Consider the following 23,454-nt stretch of genomic DNA (forward strand, 5'->3'; position numbering starts at 1 on the left):
CTTTGAAAAGCCCTCTTGAAATGGATGTTTGCTGTGTTGGAGCTCTTTAAGAAGTGCAAGTCTGCCAAGCAAAAGGTGAATACGTACTGAACACTACATAATTCTCTTGCAGTTTTCCCCATTCATTTCAACTCAGTCTGTTCAAGTGTTCCTGGAGGGTTGGTATTGCAAGGAAATTCAATGCACTGGGCTACGTTACTGGGAGGAGGGAGCTCAGAAGGTAGGGGGGCAGTTGCAGACTTACCACAGGGTTTGTTAGGGCAAATGCCCAAGGTGCGAGGCTGTAGGACCCTGCGTAAGCCTCTCTGAGATGCCTGATGGGGTCAGAAGCACAGTTTATAGAGTCAGAGAGGCTTCCCCTATGCAGCCCTAAGTTGCATGAGGCTCAGGTGAGTGGAGGGGCGGATTTTCGTGTGGGGGTGGTGACAGCCTGGGGGGGCCATCATGGAGCTTTGCTGGGGCTGGGAGATCTACTGCTGGAAGGGGGAAAGAAGAGTCGGGCAATTTCAGAAAATATTTTTATTCCTTTATTGATAAACACTTTCCAGACCTTGCCAATGGGATTGTTTAATGAAAACCCCAAAGCACAAAATGAAAACATTTAAGTTAGGAAGTTTGTCATCCTGCTCATGGAAGACAAGAGGCCAACTCTGTCCTTGCATATTTAAATTGTGGAAAACAAAAGGAGGATTTTGTGGTTGCAAAATAAGGCATATTAAAAGATTTACACACTGGCACAATGCTAATGATATATCGGTTGTGTGATGTTGAAATGCGCAGGGCACATTTTTCTTTTAAATATCTTTAGCAGATGCTTTCCTTCAGAGGACCTGTTTGACTTCTACAACCTGTAAGGAAAGAAAGTGAACACTTTAGAATGGATGCTGAATGCATTTCAGCACAGCTTTCCAGTTAGCCACCAGTTCAATCCTGTTTTGTTGTCCTTCCTCAAACTGGTTTGAAATGAACAGGGGCATTTTTAGGATGAGTGTGTCAAGTAATGTATGCATGTGTGAATGGGAGGATCAATTTTAACTGGGTGTTTAATTCTAATAAAGAGAAATTATCCAGTACTGAGCACTGCATGGATTGACTCGTTATGTCTTTAAATTATATGGTGATGGACACTGAATCTAGGATAACTGCCCCTCATTTTCTCAAACGGAAGCTGAAAGCCAATGTGATGTAGTTAAAAGTCTCAGACTGAGCCACAAGAGATGGGCTCAAGTAGTTTCCAGGGTAAATGTGGGCCAATCAATCTCTCAGCCTAGCCTACCTCACAAAGTTGTTGCAACGGGAAAGGGAGAGAATAGTGTGTGTTGCCCTATACCAAACAGCCTAAGTAAGCCAACTGACATGTGGGCTTTGATCTCGTGTGAGATTGCCCAAGACTACAGGCAAAGCAACATGGCAGCTGTGATGAAGAAGAGGGAAGGAGCAGGCTGGGGGCATAAAAGGACAGGAGGGAGGCAGGTGGGTGGGATGGTGGAAAGGAAGGTAAGCAGGAGACAGAGGAACACAAGAGGAGGGTCAAAAGCCAGATGAAGAAGTCGGGAGGAAAGTGAGAGTGAAGAGTATGGGAAAAGGAGCTAGCAGCCACAGGGGCGCATCTCCATTCTCTCAGGACAGTGTGGAGCAAGAAGCCAGGAGGCCTTGGCTTTAAGTTGAGGCGCAGGAAGCCAGCCCAATCCTTGGCTTTAAGTTGAGGTGGACCCCAAAGGAAGGGGTAGACCCAGACACCATGGAAAGGATCACAATGAGACTGAGGGTGTACCAGGATTGCAGTTATTAGGACTAGACTAGGGCTACGAATGATGTGCGTGTACAACTCCTTGTAAATAAACCCTTCCTTGAATCCCTGGGGTCCCTCGCCTGTTTTCCTAAAGGGAGAGTGCTGAATGCTGAAGGTACGTCTCACCATAACCGATTTGATGCTATGCTACTCTCCTGCAGAAGAGTATGTCCTCCCAAGGTCACATGCCCTAAGCTCCTTGGAGGAAGGACAGGATATACATGTAGTAAGAGCCATGATGGTGTAGTGCAGTGTTTCTCAAACTGTGGGTCAGGGCCCACTAGTGGGTTGCGAGCCAACTTCAGGTAAACAACAACCGTGAACAAGTACAATGAGAACTGGGATACTCACTGGTCCTCCCGGCTTCAGAGGTAGCAGCAACTATGCCCACTTTTTGGGCAGCTTCTTTCTTAGCTTGGTGAGCCTGCAACACGGCCACAGCCTCCTCCACCTGGGGCGGGAAGAAATCAGAGTCATCGTCTCTCCGGATCAAGCCAGCAAAGCCTTGTATGCATGTGGGGTGCCTGCCCCATTACCTTTGAGCGGAGGGATTCTGGAGACTCCAGCATGTGCAGCAACTCAGAGTTGTCAATTTCGAGCAGCATTCCTGTAATCTTCCCTGCAAGGCTGAGGTGCATGCCTTGGATCAGCGGAAACAAACGTTCTCCTGAGGAAGCAAAATTTCAAGCCCGTCAGAGGTTGAGGCACACCTTGGAGGCTTTCACACACAGCCAGACCCACCGAAGAGGAATACCAGCCTGCATCTCCTGCTGGTTCAGAGCAAACCACTAGCTTTCCTGTAGCATCGCCGTGACATTCAGCCAAGTCGATCCTTAGCCATTAAGTGACGGTGGCAAGGGGGCAATATGCAAAGTATGGGGGGAGGGCGATTGGACTGTGGGTCAACGGTAGAGCACATCCTTTGCATGTATAAAGTCCCAACTTCAGTCCCTAGAAGCATCACCAGGAAGGCCTTGCCTGAAACCCTGCACTGCTGCTGCCAGTCTGTGTAAAGACAGTGGGTCCCTGGTATCTGTGGGGGATCTGTTAAAGAACCTCCTCCCCCAATACTGAATTCCATGAATAATGAAATCTATGGGGGAGACCTGCATACAAACCGGAAGTGCTTTCCAGTCACGTCCGGAAGGCCTCCTAAAAATGCAGGGAGGCTACCCCTTCCAGTTATGTCTGGGAAGTGAGGCCCTCCAGCTGTGGGCTTGGCACCCACAGATATTCAAATCCACAGGTGCTGAGGCCACAGTTATGGAGGACCCACTGTACTGACTTAGATGTACCAGTGGTCCAATTCTATATAAGGCAACTTGCTAGGCACCTAGAAGTGAAGGCTTTTGAAGCCATATTATGAAATGCCATGACCTAAAAATACCCCTAAAAATCAAGTATCAGGAAAGCTGTTCATTGTGATGCTCAATTTATGTCAAGTGGCAGTTTCAAGATAAATATGCTTGTAAAAAGCTATGCCTTAGGCACATTTTTCAACTCAGAGCATGGGTGGGCAAACATTTTGGCAGGAGACCCACATCATCTCTCTGACATTGTGTCGGGGGCCAGAAAAAAAAAAAGAATTAATTTCCAGTTCAAATTTGAATAAATTTACATAAATGCCAGAACTTACATGAACAAATTAAATAAATGTAAAATTTATTAAAATAAATGTAAAATGTAAAATTTATTAAAATAAATGTAAAATGTAAAAACAAATTAAATAATGTAAATAAATTTACATTAGAGCCAGAACTTACATGAACAAATTAATTTTACTGAGCTTATTTATAATACACAGGAGAATTATAATATAGGCATGGAGAACCATGTGAGAATTATGAACTGTTTGCTACACACCTCTGGTACAGTGAAAACATACAGACCAAGCCAGAAACACATGGAGACATCAGTTGTTCAGAGGCAGTAGGGAGTGGGGGGTTAAAATAATGCCCAGGGAAAAGCAGAAAACACATGGAGACTATAAAAGGCCTTGCTCTAACTTGTAATGCAGCTTGTGCCTGATGGTTGCGACCGACAGTTGTGGGCCAGAACAGGTTCTAATGGCCCAGAGGCTAATTGGAGACTGGGGGCTCAATGTGGGCCAGATTGGGGGTCCCTGAGGGACGCAAATGGCCCCCAGGCCAGGGTTTGCCCACCCCTGTCCCAGAGCATTACCATTCCCCATCAAGTCTCTGAGAAGTAGAAAGGACCAGCTTACCCAGCATCTGTTTTTGCTCCTGTGGAGGGGCAGCAGCCAGCATGGAAGCAGTTAAGGGTTCCTGTCCTTGCACATGAACAGCAGGTTGAGGGGCCTATTAGAGGATGAAGAAGAATTCGCCCATGAAGCACAGCAATAGCTTTTTATTGATTTGCCAACAGTATCAAACACTGAAGGTTTGAAGGGGCTAACTAAAATGTTCAGTGGGACTGCACAGCTTCCTTATGATGTGCAATTCCTTTCTTCATGCTGGACAGATGGCATCCTCAGACAGGTTGCTCCTTCCATTCAACTAGCTTGCATAAATTAGCTGAGCATAAGGAGTCTAGGGAGGTGCCATGGGCTGTAGTTTATCTCCAGTGGTTGAACCAATGTGCACATGTAACATCGCTTTGCGTTCAAGACCGCCAAAGAAAAATGATCCAGAGAGTACAGTGGGCCCTCAATATCTGTGGGGGATCCAGGACCCACCCATGGATACCAAATTCTGTAGATAATGAAATCTGTAGCTGGAGGGCCTCAGAGAACTTCCAGGACATTGCCAGAAGTGCCTTCTAGTCACATTCAGGAGGCCTTCTGAGGCATGGGGAGGTTGTGCACAGCCTCCCCACACCTCAGAACACCTCCCAAACATGACCAGAAGGCATATCTGACTGCATCCAGGAGGTTCTCCTCCAGCTATGGGCCTGGCATCCACAGATGCCAAGCCTGCAGATAAGGAGACCCACTGTAATCTTTTGCCTCAAGAGAGTAACTATGCAACAACTCTGTAGGTGATGGTGCTTCTTGAGGAGCCATCCATCCAATGTGAAGAAAGAACTTATCACAGCAAGTCCATTTGTTTCTCCCAGTGGAGAAGGGCATCCTTAGATGGGATCTACCATCACTCATGCTGCATTTTTGCAAATGAGAAAAGATCAGGAATTATAGTGCAAGGACAAAGAGCAGTTATAGCAAGGGGGTACCCAGAAGCACTAGGAACATGCATTACAGATGGGAATCAAGTCCTATTTCAGTCATGGTATTTCTGAAGTGCCAAGTCAAGCCCAACCCAGCCCCTCACGCTACCTGCAAAGGTTGTACAGCTGAATGTGGGCTACGGACGCTCGAGGCATATTTGTAGGGAGGAACTGCCCTGGGAGCTTGAGGGGCTAGAGGAGGCCGAGGTGTTAAATTTGGAGCTGTGGCAGCAACTCCTGTTTAAAAAAAAAAAGATACACTGAGTTCAAGAAGTCTGCAAAAGATCCCACAAGCAAACATAGTCTGTATGTCTGTATCAGCAAGACTTTAGAGTGTGGTTCACACAACTTCAAACAAACTGCTTTTATTTCCTGTGAACAATGTCACCTAATAATTATCAGCAGCTCAACACATTACAGTCATCCCTCGATATTCAGAGGATTGATTCCAGGAACACCTGCAGATACCAAAATCTGTGAGTGCTGGAGTTCTAGCTTAGAGCAGGGGTGCCCAAACCCCGGCCCAGGGGTCACTTGCGGCCCTCGGGGGCTCCCAATCAGGCCGTCGGGGAGCCCCCAGTCTCCAATGAGCCTCTGGCCCTCCAGAGACTTGCTGGAGCCCATGCTGGCCTGATACAATTGCTCTCAGCATGAGGACGACTGTTCAACCTCTCTCCTGAGCTGTGGGACGAGGGCCCCCTCCACTACTTGCTGTTTCACACCTGTGATGCAGCAGTGGCAGTGAAGGAAAGGTTGGCCTTGCTTTAGGCAAGGCCTTTTATAGGCCAGGAGCTATTGCAAGACCTTCATTCATTCATATAAGTTCCATCTCTAATGAATTCATTTATGTAAATTTATTCAAATTTTAAATGTAAATTAATTCTTTTTTTCCCCGCCCCCCCCGACACAGTGTCTGAGAGATGATGTGCCCCTCCTGCCAAAATGTTTGGACGCCCCTGGCTTAGAGTGAGGTGGATTCAAGGTTGAGGTGCCGCAACGCCTTATCTGTGAGACTTCGGAGGTCGAACTGACCCACAGCCCACTCCCCACTGGCCTCCCCATGCCCAGAAAGTGACGGGAAGCAACTTCTGCTTTGCTTCCAGGGGGGTTATGAGGCATAACGAGACCAATGGAGTGGGCTGCAGGCCTCCCCGTGCCTCAGAACACCTCCCAATGCTACTACGTCATGGACACAAACTGCATGTCACTTCTGGTTGCTTCCTGGAGGCACTGTGAGGCACGAGGAGGCTGAAGAAGTCCCCCCTTTCAATCCACTATATAATTCTGTTCACAGCAAACTTGTTTCAGTATAGAGAGATTTCTCCCCTCTTCTTCCCACAGCTGCACAAAAAGGCTAAATGTCTGCTACCAAGACGACCACATCACTCCATCAACTTGGTATTTTCTCTGCCGCAAGGGACCATGGGTCCCCAGAAGGAATGGGGAAGACCGAGTGTTATTTTTCTACCCAAAGGAGAGAAAACCGGTTGGGCTGCTTCTTATCCACACCCAGGATTAATCTCCACCAATGGACAGGGAATCTCCCTTTTTGTACAGTCACTTACCAATTCTTTGGGTGGCTGCGGGCAGCCCACGTGAAGCCTGAGCATTGCCTGCCGGAGCCAGATGGCGCATGGTTGGCCGAGGTCCAGACTGACGCATGGCATTGGGCATTCCTTGGAAGCCTGGTTGGAGTGGTGGTGGAGAAAACACAAAGCAATTGGTCAGTCACATTGGAAAAATGACAGTATCATATTAAACTCTGGAGAAGACCAGGCCCAGCATCTGCCAAGCCACACCCCAGCATTTGTGATTGCTGCAGATTGCCATGGTCTCATTGCCTACAAATGAATAAAGAGGAAGAGCGCCAGGAGACTGTGCCACTCAGGTCAGATGGGATCCTGTGCACTCACCTTGAGGTCTGCCTCCCTGCTGCCAGCGTGGGTTGGGTCTCATCTGAGTCATCTGATTTGGTGCATAGTAAGTGGGTCTGCTCTGAGCCTGGAAAGTGGAAGGGGCCATGCCCAAGTCAGTCAACACTTGAACAGGGAAATTGGGTGTCCCTGTGAATTCCCTTTCTCAGTGGTTCCAGGGTGACTCGGTCTTTGCTTGTTGCTAGTTCATGGCAACATTCGGGGACATATATGCCCCAAAGGCTCCAAGCAGAAGGTTTGCTCTACAAACCAGCCTGAGCGCCTGGAGCCCCTCCATGTAGCAGCAGTAGCAGGTTCAGCAAAAAAAACTATACACAGCCTATCCAACGGGGGAAACCCTGGGGAGCCCATACTGTCTAAGCCCTCAGCCAAGGCAGTGGGCTCTCCTAACACCAATCCTAAGCATGCACACCTTGATTCGACCTGGGTGGAACCACTGAGGAGAATTCATGTGCAAGACTAGAATTCCCCATTCTCCAGTGGTCTCCACCAGGGTGGCCCAGCCTTCACTTGACACAGGACAGGAACCATCCTGCAGACCCCTGCACCATTCGCTGACAACACCTGCCTCTCTCAGAGAGCATCAGACAAGGTAAAGGTCTTTATTGCAGAGCTTCGAATGTCACATGACCCTGCCTGCTGCCAAGAGGAGAAATTTCCTACAAGCAGAGGCTGAGCCCACCCTGGAACTACTGGAGAACCATGTTTTGTTGTATGTTTTCCATAGCCCTCTCCCAACACACACATAGAACAAAAACAGCATAAAGTTACTAATCACCTTACATCCTGAACTCTATACCCAACACTAGCAACTTAGGTTCAAAAAAAGGCACAGAAACTTGCAGGAACTCTTGACATCTCCTAATGTTTACACAATAGTGAATATATGCAAGCTTGGTTATCTCATGTATTGTCTCAGTGTAAAACCACCATTTGGGGTGCCAAGACACAGAAACCTGGAAGAACTGCACACAATCTTTGGTGGGACTTACTTGGGGCACCGCAGGCATGAAATAGCCTCCTGCAGCTGGCTGGAACTGGTTGATGATGGCGTTGGCAGGCAGAGCTCGCATCCCAGCAATGCGCTGCATGTACTGGTTGGTGAGATGGGCTTTCCGCTCCTCCTTCCTCTGTGCCAAGGCGACATACAGTGGCTTGGAGCCCACAATACGCCCGTTCATTTCCGTCACGGCTTTGGTGGCTTCCTCCGGAGAGGAAAAACAGACAAAGCCAAAGCCTTTGCTTCGCCCATCTTCCAACATTACCTGGGGAAAGGTAGTGAGTTTGTAAGGACACCCAACACTAATAGTTTTCTGCGTTAATTGGTGATGCTTGCTGGGATGAAGGATCACTGCCAAGATGTGGCACAAAATGGGAACTGCTGCAGACCTTACTCTACTGTTCTTGGTCAATGGGGCTCAGTCTCCACACTGGTTTCACTGTCAAAGTAAGTCTACCACAGCATACCTGCACGGCACACCTGCTGCAGGCACCCCCAATACAGCAATACCTTGACTTGCATTGCTTTGCTCTTTCAGCCATTTTCAGTTACAGGTGGGGCCTCTTTATGTGCAGGTTTGGCAACAGTGGATTTGACTCAGTACAGGGGCCGCATCCATGCTGAAGGGCCTCACCTGACTCATGGACACAGCCTGAATCACCTTCCAGTCACATCTGGGAGGCTTTCAAATCAACTCCTGGAGGTGCTGGAAAGTAACTTCTGATTTCACCCCCCCCACCCCCCCAAAAAGAAAGTGCCTTTCAGATACCTCTGGAGGGGAGCTTTCTGAGACCTGGAGAGCACTTCCAGAAGGCACTTCTGGTCATGTCTGATAGCCCCCACCCACAAATTCCTTGGCTTCCTGAATCCGCAAATATCCCCACAGATAACGACGGCTAACCGGTATAGCCACATTTCATATTTCATCCATCTGCCTCTTCCATCCAATTTAATCCAACCTTCCATGACAGTCACCAATTTTTTTTACTATTTATTTCTCTCTTTTTTGTGCTTATTTAGGTCTCACATACATTCACAAGTGTTATATAGTTATTTACCTTTTCGCTGGCCAATGTAAATTTGCCAAGCTAAAAAGGGCTCTGCTGTGACATTCATCCATTTTTTACTTTCGTCCGTGCTCTGGTCCCTAGCCAGACAAACGCACAAGGTATTGCTGTAATCCTAACTGTCCTACTTCCCTTAGTTCACACATCCTAGTGTAGTGGTTCTCACACATTTAGCACCAGGACCCATTTTTTAAAAATGAGAATGTGTCAGGACCCACCAGAAGTGATGTCATGACCAGAAGTGACATCATCAAGCAGGAACATCTGCAACAATCCTAGGCTTAATCCTACCCACACTTACCCAGGAGTAAGTCCTATTTACTATCGTTGTTAAAATAATATACATGGTAGCTTGTTAAAAGTACAGGTTTGTAACATTTCCTCAAATGCAGTTGCATACCATGGTAGCATCAAGTCTCATATACTAAAAATAAAATATTGAAATGAATGGGGACCCACCTGAAATTGGCTCACGACCCACAGTTTGAGAAACACTGTGCTAGTGACTTTAGCCTTGTACAGTTCTATTCAACACTGAAGAGAAATGCAACCATAGGACCAGCACAGGCTCTTCCATCTGAGAAGCACACCATTGTACTTCTCGAAGTACCTGCTCTGCCCCACTTTTTGTTTCTGCACAAAAGCGCTCAAGTGAGAGCACAGCTGTCACCCGGTGTGGGAGGCCAGCACGTCACCCCTGTGATAGACTTCTTCCCATGTAGTGGACAGGGTGACACCCCAAGCAGTGGGTGCGGAGGTGTACCATTGCCCCGCCCCTGCTGGTTTTTTTGGCTATAACTTTTCACAGAAAAGAGATCTCAGTGTGATTGTTTCATTTCATTCTGCACAAACTCACACATCGACTGATATATAACATGTTGGTATTATTAAAAAAATACCAAGATTTTAAAAATTTTGGCCAGTAGTGGTGTCAACCCACCCCTGTGTGTGGCTCACACCTCCGCACCCCTCTAGCGACGCCACTGGAGTACAGGAAGCTTGACCTGCACATATACCACTGAAATCAAATGTTGCAAAGGTGTAGAGACAAGCCTTCAGTGAAGGAGGACTTGTCTGGATTGCCTTTGCTTTGTTTTAGCACCATTTGTCCCCAAGCCTGCACTTGTTCTGCAAGGCATGGGAAAGATTCAGGTGCCACATCCACACAAAATATGAATACAAGGTCATAAAAAAGCAATGTCACATGGTATTTCCCTACTCCTTTGCACCCAGAGGCTTCAGAATGCAACAAATAGGTTGCGCAACCACATCCTAAGAAGATTCAGTCGGAAGGCTGTCCAATAGAATTCTGTGATAACTGGTCAATATATTTTGACTATAATACATATCCTTAAAACTGTAATCCATTATGGAGTCAAAAACTTTCAACTATAAATCTTGCTCTATGGCAGGTCTTGGGCTTTCTCCCATTTCCACACCCCTGGAACCCAATTCTTCCTTCTGCAAAGTTTGCTGTTTTTAGAGGTGAACCTGACTGGATATCGTAGTTTGTTCATGAACTTTGGCTACACCAGAAGATCCCAGTTGGTTTCAAACTAGGAACAGAGGCAGCACATTTTCTTGGACGAAGAGCCACTAAGCCACTTAAGCACTTAACCACTAACCACAGTCCAAGGAACCCGGCCTATGTGCACTTAATTCCGCCCACCCTTTACCTTGGCACTTGTGATAGACCCAAAAGGAGAAAATTCCTTCCTCAGTTTCTCATCATCGATTGTATCATCTAGATTCTTGATATATAAATTAACTCCCTGAAAAAGAGAAACACATTAGCATCAGATAGTTAACAATGCAGAAGGCAGCCTTAATATCAATTAACCGAAAAGCCAAATCTCCTCTGTCCATAATCAGTTCGTCCATGTGTCCTATGGCCTCCTGAAGGTAAAAATGTTGCAGAGTTGTAGAGACAAATCTTGCCATAAAAAACAGACTTGCCTGGATTTGTTCTGCGTTGCTTTCGCATCCCATGTCCCCAGTCCTGCACCACACAGCAAGGAGCAGGAAAGATTCAGATGCAATCCCTCCCCTGACTTCTCCACATCCAGTTTCTCCCTAGCCTATAGTTCAGGCACTACTTTCTAAATGGGTACATTTATGGGGTTTAGAAAAAACTGACAGCTACTTGTGCAACAACAGAGGGGAATTCCTGTCCAGAACTTCTGGTACCAGGATGTGATAGTACTGCAGCCAACAGCAACCATGCACTTGAAAAAGGTGCTTCAGGCAGTACGCTTGGCCTGCAAAAATTTGCTGAGAAGCTATTAACTCTATCCTCCTATTCTGTGTGGGTACAGTTTCCTTTCCCATTGGTCTGCATAAGATACAGAGGTGAAACACGGCTGGTCTTTTCTGCTCAAGACAAGCTTCCAAGGAGAGAAACTACTTCTCTCCCCCTCCCCCCCCAAATCATCACACACTACAGGCTGAGACTCATTATTTGCTTGGGTTCCAAGCACTCACTTGGATGGGGGGAAAAAGAGCACTATAGCAAATCCATTTAAAAAACAAAGTTTCTTTGTTCCATTGATTTAAAAACAGCCTTGCTGACCTTTGTGATGTAAGACAAGAGTCATTAAGACGAAAATCCATGAATCACTCCTCCTCCAAGGAGGCTTTCACTCAGTCCCTCCCTTCACCAATGCAAAGTGATCACTTTTCACATGCTGGGGGGGGCGGGGAAGGGAGGTGTTGCCTAGAGAAAGGAGGATTGATGGATTTCAGCCAGCAGCCCTCTCTCTCTCATTAAGGAGGCTATTGTTAAATGACTGTTCAGTTTTTTTAAACTGATTTTAAAGGGATGCATTTTTCCCCTTCTCCAGGGATCAGCACATTCCTTCTCATTTGCAGGGGCCATTCCTGTTGAGTCAAAAAAATCCGTGTATAAAAAATCCGTGTATAAATAGGCTGGATCTGTATTTTTCTTCTGAATCTGGGTCTTTGTAGAAAGCACACTTTGTAGCTGCCTTCCGCAAAAGTCTAATAGGAAGGTTAGGAAACCACCTGTCCTTTCATTCACAAAGAAGGAAGCCCAAAGGGTTTTGTTTTTTTTAAATGTGACATCAGCAAGGGTCAGCTGGTGTGGTCGACCAAGCCCCTAGAAAGGATAGGAAAAGTAGCTTCTTCCCCTCTAACACCCAAGGAGGAGGTCTTATGCTGGAAGCACAAAGGTGCTCACCAGTAGGGGTAGGGTTCTCACTGCTGGCCAGGAAGCAAGTTTATTAAAGCCTGAATCTTAAGCTGGTGAGTCCCCCATGGAACCAAAACTTCATTCTTACAGGGCTGATCTCACAAAGAGGTCAGGGATGTGTCCTTCTTTCTCCAACGTCCGTTTTATTTAAGGTGCCTATGCACCTGCAAGGCATGGGAAAGGCATGCACATACTAGCAGAGTAGTATAAATAGTATAGTGGGTCCTCGGTATCCACAGGGGATCCATTCCAGGACCACCATGGACACCAATTTAGGTGAACAAATATGTGGGAAGGTCCTTTGAGACCCTCCGGCAGCGGGCTCAGCACCCGTGGATACTGAAATCTGCATATGCCAACCCCACAGAGAAGGAGGGTCCACTTTCATAATGATAGTACCGTAACATCATTCAAGCACATGAAGAAATAAAACCACGTATTCAGACGCGGTCCTGCTCTTTTCACCTGATATCGGCTGATTCTCTCCTGCTTCAGTTGCTCAAATCTCCGCTTCAGCTCTGTCTGACGTTCCACCTTCTTCTGAGCGCGGCCCACAAACACCATTTTCCCACTGATATCTTTACCATTCATTTCTTCTACTGCCTAGAAGAAAGTTCAAAACAGCGACTGTCTCAGAGCTGCCATACTGGTGAACAATTCCTGTCTACACACCTGTCCTGGGCTAACCTATCCTGGGGTTTTTCAGTCTAGAAAAGAGGTGCCGGGGGGGGGGGGCATGATTGAGACATACAAAATTATGCGGCCTGAACCTTGTTTGAGGTTTTATTTGTATGAGACATACAAAACTTGCCCCTGGCAGAGCCACTTGCAGCCTGAACCTTGCGCTGGATACGGCACAGGCCTTCTGGCCCACTTATTCCAGTGCAAGTTAGGATTGCACTGTCAAGATGGTAGCACACGCCCGCTGAACCTTCACTGCAAAGCAAGCCATGTCTGCAATCATCCCATTTGCTACGCTACAAGAGAACAGCTTTCAGGCAGAGACGTAATGGGACAAATTCTCCTCCTTGTAAAACAGCAGGATGGATTTTGAGCTAACTGTGTTGGGAAATAGTTCCAGGAACATTTGCTGAAGATCTTTTCCAATCCCGGAGTGGAGAAAAGCGCCTATGGCAAGGAACGTGCCTCTCAGTGTCCATACCTTGTTGGCTTCTTCATGCTTCTCGAAGCTGACAAAGCCAAACCCTTTGGACTTCCCAGAGGGGTCGGTCATGACTTTCACACTGAGCGTCTTACCTGTTACCAGAAGAGCAGAGTTAGCAAATACAGCACCTTTTGAGGCAGAATCAGGTCCCAGCAATGTGGCGATGACTCTGGAGATCCCCTCTTTTAAACACAACTGTTTCTCAACTAACTGAACTAAACGATGTATGCACTTCTGCTATTAATGCTGAACTGTGATAAGACGGAATTCAGAGAAAAAGAAATCCTATCACTTTCACTTTCCCCTTCCTAGGATTCACTAAAACCACTCCCACCCCAGGTTCCCTCCCTTCTATTCTATGTGCAACTATTACAGCATTTCTCTTTGCTGCACAAGAAAATTAACCCCTTAAATGTTTCAAACACCTCCAGAGTTTTAAGTGATTTTTCCTCCTCCAATGTTCACATAAGTGTTTTAAATTAGTTAACTTGTTACACATTCTGAAGAGACTCTATTATATTCTGCTTTGGGGTATTTCTTAACTTTATAGGTGTCCCCAATATCCATGGGGGGATGCAATCCTGGCTCCAATTGGATACAGGAAACTGTGGGTATGGGGGAACCTTATCTCTGTGCTCCCCCCACACCCATTACCTTTGTTTATGTTGTTTATAGTCATGCAAAGTAATTGTATACTTGCTTTAACCAGGCGCAGAAAGCTAATAGCAGAAAGCTTATAGCAAGCAGACAGGCAGTTTGCAGCTAGAGCGAATGACTCAGCAAACATTAACAGGAAGCTGGAAGCATGTTTGCCGAGTCATCCCTTCTAGCAACTGGTTGCCTGCCTGTTTGTCTTGCTATAAGCTTTCTACCTATAGAGCCTGGTTAAAACAAGTCCACAATTCCTTCAGGCAACTATAAATAACATAAACAAAGGTAATGGGTGTGGGGCCCCTGCAGAGTGGCAGTGGGCATGGGACGGGGGAGGGGGGAACCTCAGATCACTGGATTCACAGACACCAGGGTACACTTGTATTTCTATGCTGGGAACTACTAACCAGATAATCAAATGCACAGATGCATATAGAACTCCTGTCCAAAAGCAATGCACCAGGTGCCGGCAATAACAGCCCCAGTAGTTGTTGCAGAGCATCAAGGACTTGCTGTGGAAGTACTTACCATACTTGCTGAAGAGTTCCTTCAGCCTTTCGTCATCCATGTCATCCCCAAAATTTTTGATGTACACGTTGGTGAACTCCTTTGCTTTGGCTCCTAATTCCACCTCACGCTCTTTGCGGGATTTAAATCGGCCAACAAAACTGGAAAGGAAAAAGAGCAAAGATATGATGAAAAATAGACCGCTTGTTTAACCCATTTCTGCCCAGCCAACAGGTGTACACATTTGATCCTACATGCAATGTTGGGCAGAAATGGCATAACAGTGGAAAGGCAAAGCGTGATTTCAGGAGGGGAGGGGTGGGATGTGAGGAGGGCATGTGCCCAAGCAGAAGAGCTCCCTGGCCTGAAGAGGAGAGGCAGCAAGCCAAGAACACCCACCCAGCTGTCCTGAGCAGGGCAAAGCACAATAAAGTCAACCAACTTCAGCAGCAGGAAGGTAGCAAGCGAAGACAGACCCCTCTGCTGGGGGAAAACAGGCTGTGGCTTGGGCAGGGAAACTCACCAGCCCTGGTGTGGAGAGGCAGCAGGCCAAGGCTTGGGCCAGGAGAACCAGCAGCCTTGTGGGTTAATACTGAGATGCATCACGGCTCATGCGATGGCTGCCACTGCTTCTGGCTGAGACACTCACACTTTGCGGTCATTGAGCAGCATGCCGTTCATCTTCTCGATGGCCCGGTCCGCAGCATCCTGTGTCTCAAAGTGCACAAAGGCATAGCCCTTGGAGCCATTCTCGTCACACACCACCTGCAAAGGCAATTTGGAAAGGACTGAGCAACATGCTTCACTTCTGGGGCGCGAAGTTGTGCATTTTGTTTCAGCCGAGTCTCAACGACACCCAAGATCTATTTCATGTGGATCTATTTCATCATATTTCAAGGGTAAGCAGACCCTTGCTAACTGGGCAAAGAGGCACCTTTCAAAGTGGTGTCCTCTTGTATTCAGCAGGGGGAGAGCAACAGTCCCTTCTCACCCCATCTTTTCAGTGGCTGTTGCTGGTGTCCTCTATATTTTCTTTTTTAAGACTGTGAGCCTTTGAGAACAGGAAACCATTTATTGATTTATTTTACTATGTAAGCCACTTTGCAAACTCCTCCTGTTGAAAAGTGGTACAGGGCCCCCCTGTATCCATGGATTCACTTACCCACAGATTGGGTCCACAGGGCCCCCCATGTGTGCACCCCCTGGAGATGAGCTCCAGAGAGTGGGGGTGGGGTGGTGGCATCCGCCCATTTCTGCCCTTTCACATAACCACATGGGGGTTCTGGAACAGAACCCCTAGGATATGGGGGGATACCTTTATATAAATATCACTGGCAGTCCTGGGGGGTTGAGGGAGCCAAAGCCCCAGGGTGTTACACCTTTGGGGCTGCACTACTGCCGCAGCCCACCTGCCCTCTGGAGCTCTTCTGAGGGCCTGGGAGGACCCTTGCAGAATCCCCTGGCCCTCTAAAAGCCTTCTGAGGCCTCCAGAGGCCATTAAACTGTACACTGTACTCTGGTTTTCCAATGAAAAATGAAATTACTGCTAGGTGGCCTTCCAGAAGCCTTGGAAGGCTTTTGGAGGGCCAGGGGATGCTGTGCAAGGCTCCAGAACTGACTAGTAAGTCTCCTCTCGGGGGGGGGGGGCGCATTTTGCGGTCCTGTGCCCCCAAGCACCACAGGGACCATATGCTTAACAAGGACAACCAGAAGGACTCAGCACTGTGTCCTGCACTAATATTGTGAACACATTTGTGAACACAATCACAAGAATCACAATTTCTAAAGCAAAGCAACGCCTAAAGCAAAGGTTTCTAAAAAATTTATTTATTTAAGAATCAGGTATCAACAAGCTTGGGTATGGAAACTCATCTCCTACACCTAATGGAGATGTGAAGTCTAAACAGAAAAACATTCAGCAAAGACTCACTCAACCCGATCCCTCCCACAATCACAGGAGGGCAAAACAGTGTGGACACAATTTTTTTAAACATGCATAAACGTATTGAAAATTTTACTGTTTAGCGTAAACAAGATACTCCACTTGTTTCTATACCAGAGAAGAGATTCTCCTCTTCCTAACTTGGTGCACACATTCTCACTCTCCACAAGGGTCAGCCAGCCAGTATTTGGACACTCCAAAGCAGATCAGAGAAGAGGCCAAGTCTCACCTTGCAGGAAAGGATATTTCCAAAAGCTGAAAATGTGTCATAAAGTGCCTTGTTGTCTATGGATTTATCCAGGTTCTTAATGAAGACATTTCCTACCCCAGATTTCCTCAAGGAAGGGTCCCGTTGAGACCACATGATGCGAATGGGCTTGCCTTTGATCACATCGAAGTTCATGGTATCCAGGGCTCGCTCAGCTGTGGGGTTAAAGGCAGTAAGGAGTGAGATTTCATCATGGCAAAAAGGAAGGAGGGGGACATGACAAGACATACAGAAGAACGCATGGGATGGACAAGGGGAAGTTTTTTTTCTCTCACACACAACAGCAGAACCAGGGGGCATCCACTATAATTGACTGGCAGGAAAGTCAGAACAGACAAAAGAAAATATTTCGTTACCCAGTGAGTAATTAATCTGTGGAACTCCTTGCCACAGGAAGAAAAGTATGCAAGATGACCTCTGCTGAATCAGACCAACAGCCCATCTAGTCCAGCTTCCTGGATCTCACAGTGGTCCACCAGGTACCTTAGGGAGCACTCAAGACAATAAAATACTTGTATCTTGTTACTACTCCCTTGCAGCTGGCATTCAGAGATAGGCTACCTCTAAAATTAGGATACAGTCATCATGGTTTGTAATCTGCAATAGACTTCCTCCATAAACTAGTGGCCTAGATGTCTTTTAAAGGGGATTGGACAGACCTATAAATCTGCTGCAAGCTGCCTTAGGAATCACTTGGATCAAAAAATGGGGTACAGTGGACCCGCCTTTTACACAGGTCTGGCATCCACAAATTTCACTATGCTGGGTCACTTTTGAAAAATGTTTTAAAAAGTAAAAATGAGTAAGAAAATAGCCTTCCCTCCCTTTGCGCCACAAAACTGCGCTGTTCACAGGGCTTCTGCACTCCTGTAAGCTGCTTCCGGGTTGTACAATGCATTCTGAGGCAAGTCAAGAACAAGGGAGGGGGATGCTCAAACCGGAATTGGCTTCAAAGAGCTCAGAAGACTGCTCTGCAGCCCTACAAATAGCACAATTTTGCAGTGCAATGGCAGGAAAGGCTATTTTCTTACTCATTTAAACTTTTTAAAACTATTTTCAAAGGAACTCCAGTATCTGCAGATATCAGTATCCCGGGGGGGGGGGGGGACCAAATTCCCACAGATACCATGGAACTACTGTATATGTTTCATAGCATGAAACATATAAGGCTTGTCTCAAGTAGATGGCAAGACAGAAACCAGTGGGAGCCAAACCAGGGGACATCCACGAAAGTTGAGTGTTGGGAGAGTTAGGACAGACAGAAGAAAATATTTCTTTACCCAGCGTGTAATTAGTTTGTGGAACTCTTTGCCACAGGAAGTAGTGATGGCGTCTTGCCTGGATGTCTTTAAAAGGGGATTGGACAAATTTCTGGAGGAAAAGTTAATTACGGTTTACGAGTCACAGTAGGTATGTGCAAGCTCTTGGTTTGAGAGGCAGGCTGCCTCTGATTGCCAGATGCAGGGGAGGACACCGGGACACAGGTTGTGTCTGTTGTCTTGTGGGCTCCCTGGGGCATTTGGTGGGCCACTGTGAGATACAGGAAGCTGGACTAGAAAGGCCTTTGGCCTGATCCAGCAGGGCTCTCCTTATGTTCTTAAATGAATCCCTCCAGCCTTGCAAATGGAGGCGATCAATAAGTGACAGGCTCATGTTACCAATGAATGAGCCATGGCTAGAATTTTCAAAGACTCCTTCGCTCTGATGGCCCCCCTTGTTATTGATCACTTGCTAAAAAGGGGAGAGGCACCACAATTTTAGTTGCGGGCAAGGATCAGCTGTCTTCCTATAACCAAAGGACTCCATTTCAAGTGGCACCTGGGTTCCCTGCTAGTCAAATTTGTCAGCATTTATTTATAGAAAGAAGCAATGCTCCAGAGACATGTACTGGCAAGAGCAGCAACTCCTAGAATATGCCGTTTGCAACAGCACAGAGAGCCTCCGGACAAATGATAAGCGGTTTGAAACAGACTAATGTGAAGAGGTGATTGGGAAATTCCATCACAACACTCACTGCAAATTGAATGTGCATGAGCCTCTTGCCCTGTGAAAACCTACTCTAAGATCAAGGCCACATGCTATTGGAAGCTGCAGAAACATGTGCTCTCTTGCTTTAGGCATATCTGGACAGCCACTGTAGCAAATGAATAGGCTAAATTCTTAAACGCTCTTCTTTTTTCTTACCAGATTGCATCATGCTGTACCTCTGCTTAGAAGGTACAACAGCTGTGACACTTTCACTTTCCCCAGTGCTCGGTTTCTTGTAAATTTCATAACAGATAGCAAGCAGAAAAAACCAAAAGATGCATTTCCTAGAAGTGGACCCAAAGCCATTCAAACTTAACCAAGCACTAACTCACTCCCAACCCCCAAAAAAATATGTTGCAGGACTTTCTAGTGAACTGAACTGCTAAACTACAGCAGCTCATAGCTGGTGTTAACAGAAGTTTCTTGATACACAGGAGACCCACACTGAAACCCTTACTCCAGCACCACCATGGACTTAGTGCAGCAAGTCACTAAGCCTAATCAATCCTCAGAGGGGTCTTGTGTACTCAATGCTACTATCATATGGTGGGTGGGCTGCACTGGGACCCCACAGCACCCACCGGCCCTTGGAAACTACCATTATCACCAATGCTGAGGGTCCATTCAAACAGATGGACCCTCAGTCACTGCTGACCGGGTCAATTCCTGGTGTCACGCCTGTGTGCATTGTCCTGAGACCCTTAGAGCAGTGGTTCTCAAACTTTTAGCACTGGGACCCACTTTTTAGAATGAGAATCTGACAGGACCCATGGGAAGTGATGTCATGACTGGAAGTGACGTCATCAAGCAGGAAAATTTTTTAACAATCCTAGGCTATAATCCTACCTACATTTACCCAGGAGTAAGTCCCATTTACTATCATTGTTAAAAGCATATACATAGTAGCCTGTTCAAAGTACAAATCTGTGACATTTCCCCAAACGCAGTCACATACCATAGTAGCATCAAGTCTAATACGGCGTGGACAGTAGGTGGAATAGGGTGAAACGATGGTGTTCATTATAACTATGGCATTTGTGTTATATTATATTAAATTTTATAACTAAATTTATTTAAATTTAATATTTTTTTTTCTTTTCAGATAGTTCAGATAACCCATAATGGCAAATAATTTAAATACTGATGCAAGAAAATGTTATCATTTACTGTCCACCTACTTTTGGTTCACCCTGTATATTAAAAATAAAATATTGAAATGAACGGGAACCCACCTGAAATTGGCTCACGACCCACTAAGTGGGTCCGAACCCACAGTTTGAGAAACACTGCCTTAGATCAATATATAGTGGGGTGCAAATCTAAGTTTTATTTGTGCTTGACATGGGGGAATGTAGCATGGATGAGCATCCACCATGTCAAGTACAACTTAAGATTTGCACCCCAAAATATCGTTTTTATCATCATAATTAATTAATTAGATTTATATCAGGACAGGCAGGTGCTATGGCACCATCATGACAGGTGGGTGCTCTGGGGTCCCAAAGCAGGCCACGTTGCCCACCCTGTACAGCAAGTTGTCACTTCAAGCTGTTTCATTCTACATTGTTTTGTTTAAAAGTTGGTCAGTGGTTCTCAATCTTCTGACCTCCACAGCTACGCATTGTAGGGCTACTGGAAGCTGCTTCCAACTTGTGCCAGGCCCATGAACCACTTCCTTGGCCTTATTACGCCCCAGGATGCCTTGCATAGCCACAAGGCATTCTGGTGTGCAACAATGCTGTGTGGCGTGATAGAAAAGCAACCACTAGAGAGTGTTATTGAGCCCACCTATGGTCAAACTGGCTTCTTTATAAGTCATTTTGCTTAAAGTTGCGTTTCCCAAGAACCTATCAACAATGTGAAGCAAGGTCTCGCTGTAATAAGAAAACAGGACAATCTGGATGCATCCCACCCAAGCACCAACACTCACCATCAGCTGGCTGCTGGAAGTTCACATAAGCATAACCTAGGGAGCGCCGAGTGATCATATCTCTGCAGACACGGATGGAGAGCACGGGACCAGCAGGGCTGAACTTCTCGTACAGCATGGCCTCCGTGACATCAGGGTGCAGGTCGCCCACATATAGAGAAGCCATAGGGTAGCTACTAGCAGCTGTGTTCATCTTCCACTCCCCTTCCACACTGGTGCTAACTTTTTAATATGTTTTTTCAATTTATTAAAAAAATAAAATAAAATCCCTAAAACCAGCTTGGTTTCAGAGGATGCTTATGGGGGAAATCGAAGACAGGCTGAAAGAGCTTTGAAGAAAAGCCCCTCTGTCTAGGAGAAGGAGGGGTAGCAGCTAACATAAAAATACAGTGCAAATTTCAAAAAAGGTAATATTCAAGGCAGAGCTGGGTGGAAGACATGGACAGAAAATTATCTCACCCAGACTTAAATGAAGGCACCCGCAATGCCGTTAAATCACTATTAACATGAGAACTTCCAATTCCACGGCTAAAAATAAATAAATAAATTTCTCAAGTTCCTTTTCACACTTCCCCCCCTGCAAAATAAAATTCAACCAGGGACCTTAAGTGAAAGACAGCAATTTAACACCTCAGCTTTAATTTTCCCTCCTCCCTCTATCTCTCTGATTAAAAAAATAACTCTGGGGAAAAAAATAAACTATATTTCTCTGTGGCTTTTTTGCCCCCGTAAGAGAACTGATGCAATCAATAGAGGCTCCTCTGAAGGCAGGGAATTAAAAAGATATGACTTCCTCTCTTTTATAATGGTTTAAAAATAAAATCTCTTCATTTAAAAGGACAAAGATGCGAGAAGAGCAAAGCTAAGGCTAGGGAGAAGTTGCAGGGGATAAATGGGGGGGAGTAAGAGGGGGTTTTCAATAGACACTTGTAGCAAAAAATGCAGGGGGGGAAGAAGGTCAAGCCAGAAGGGAATCAGGGGAGCAAAGCTGGGGGGGGGAGATGCCAGCCCCACGTGGCTCAGCAAGCTGGAAATAATATGGGGGGTGCAATTTTAAAGGTGGGGCCAACACATGCAGGGCTTTGCAGGGGGTGGCAGACCCAGGAAAAGGGGTGGGAACCTTTGCAAGACCAGCAGACAGCAAGCAGGCAGGCAGCGTGCGTTGCAGGGGGCTCTCCCAGTCCTCCCACGTTGTTAATTAATGAGCAGTGATTAATCTTTCTTTTAATTACCCTCTTCCTCCAGCTTCTGCTCCTGGATTTTTTTTTCCTTTTTGCTCTTTTTTTTTTTTTTGCAATTTTTAAAGGGTTTTTTTATTTTAAGTTGGGGGGTCTTTTGGGCGCCTCCTTGCCTGCTTTCCTCCTCCCGGGCTGCGAGCAGAGAGAAGGCAGCGCTGCACTCCCGGCGCCTTTATAGGCGCCCGCACAGGGCCAGCTTGCAGCCCAGGCAGCCAGCGGCCCCCGGTGGCTGGAGGAGCGAGCCTGGAGCCTGCACTAGGTATTGGGTATGTATGCAAATAGCAGCCAAATGCATACATTGTAGCAGACAAAGGAGGAAGCTCAGGAAAAACAATGGGGTTGTCTGCACGACAGTGCAACAAGAGCGAGTGCTCAGTTGTTAACAAGCATGAAAAATGAAAGGGGGGAAAAACCATGTTTTTAAAAGTTTTTAAATATTTTAAAATTTCACAAGGGAACAAACCTTGCAACTCCACTAGGCGCTAGTCACAGGTACTAGCCAATAGGTGCTTGTGTGCACAATCCAAAGCAACCACTCAGCCGGCGCAAATCCCTTGCACTGGCCAATGCGTATTGCAAAAGTGCCACAAAGCACCACTGTTGGGGGAGATAGGCCAGCACAGGTGGCATGGGGAGGAGGGGGAAGAGGCAGGAGTGCGGTGTTTGGGGGCAGGGGAGGGCGGGCAGGACACTGGGTGGGCGGGATGGTGAGCAGGGCCAGGATCCAACAATTCTGCCAGATCCTAGCCCCATCCCTGACACCTGGGCCAGTCCCGGGCTGCTTGGATTTGCGTTACCAATTTAAGTGCTGAGGATTCGAGTAGCTCCATTGGGGCTGCTGCGGTGTTACCCAGGGTAAGGGGAATTTTTTTCCCCTTGCCCCTGGGCTGGCTTGCAGACAGACCCAAACGTGCACTGGATAAAGCACAGGCCCACCAGCCTGCCTGTTCCAGCGCAAGTTAGGATTGTACTGCCCGACACTTGCACCGTTACAGCCCATGCCAATCAACACTCCCAGCCGGAATGAAAGTCTGATACTTCTGGAGAAAATGGCATTTCCCCAGCTGCAGTTCTCTGCAAAGACTGTGTGCATCCCTTACACAGTCAACCAACTCTCTGTAAAAGTCCAGATACTTAAATTAGTGCTGAGCTCAGAGGCATTTGGTTGTTAAATGTGGAGCGGCTGAATGAGCTTGGTCCAGCGAGTTTCAGCCTTTTTCATCTCATGGCACACTGACAAGGTGCTAAAGTTGTCAAGGCACACCATTGGTTTTTTGACAACTGATAAGGCACACCGCACTGTCGATGTGGGGCTCACATCCCCCAAAGGCCCTACTAATAAATTACCCTCCCCAAGCTCCAGCAGCACACCTGTGGATCATCCATGGCTCACCAATGTGCTGCATCACACTGGTTGAAAATCACTAGCTTAGTCTCTGGCAGGGGCGGATCCAGGGGGGCCATGGGTGTGTGGCCACCCCCAAACTGTCATGCCAGAGAGAAGAATGCCCACCAGGATGGGGAGCAGCCCAAGCATGGCC

At 46.8% G+C, this 23,454-nt stretch overlaps 1 protein-coding gene and 2 non-coding genes across 3 annotated transcripts; all 3 read right to left on the reverse strand.

Annotated features, from left to right (window-relative positions):
• Nucleotides 1-514: 514 nt before the first annotated feature.
• PABPC4 (poly(A) binding protein cytoplasmic 4) lies at nt 515-22,066 on the reverse strand. Its single transcript, XM_066639096.1, has 15 exons — nt 20,676-22,066; nt 16,679-16,872; nt 15,157-15,272; nt 14,529-14,668; nt 13,347-13,441; nt 12,650-12,787; nt 10,653-10,748; nt 7,902-8,174; nt 6,889-6,976; nt 6,541-6,660; nt 5,085-5,212; nt 4,017-4,110; nt 2,329-2,459; nt 2,144-2,243; nt 515-848 (listed from the first exon to the last, which is right to left on the reverse strand). Exons 1-15 carry the CDS (start codon nt 20,866-20,868, stop codon nt 805-807), a joined length of 1,950 nt encoding a protein of 649 aa, XP_066495193.1. The 5' UTR covers nt 20,869-22,066; the 3' UTR covers nt 515-804.
• Nucleotides 10,003-10,132, reverse strand: LOC136661860 (small nucleolar RNA SNORA55). Its single transcript, XR_010794959.1, has one exon. It is a non-coding gene; the product is annotated as a small nucleolar RNA SNORA55 (small nucleolar RNA).
• LOC136661861 (small nucleolar RNA SNORA55) lies at nt 10,883-11,013 on the reverse strand. Its single transcript, XR_010794960.1, has one exon. It is a non-coding gene; the product is annotated as a small nucleolar RNA SNORA55 (small nucleolar RNA).
• Nucleotides 22,067-23,454: the final 1,388 nt, after the last annotated feature.

The sequence above is a fragment of the Tiliqua scincoides genome, chromosome 10 (assembly GCF_035046505.1).
Source record: "Tiliqua scincoides isolate rTilSci1 chromosome 10, rTilSci1.hap2, whole genome shotgun sequence".
NCBI lineage: Eukaryota > Metazoa > Chordata > Lepidosauria > Squamata > Scincidae > Tiliqua > Tiliqua scincoides.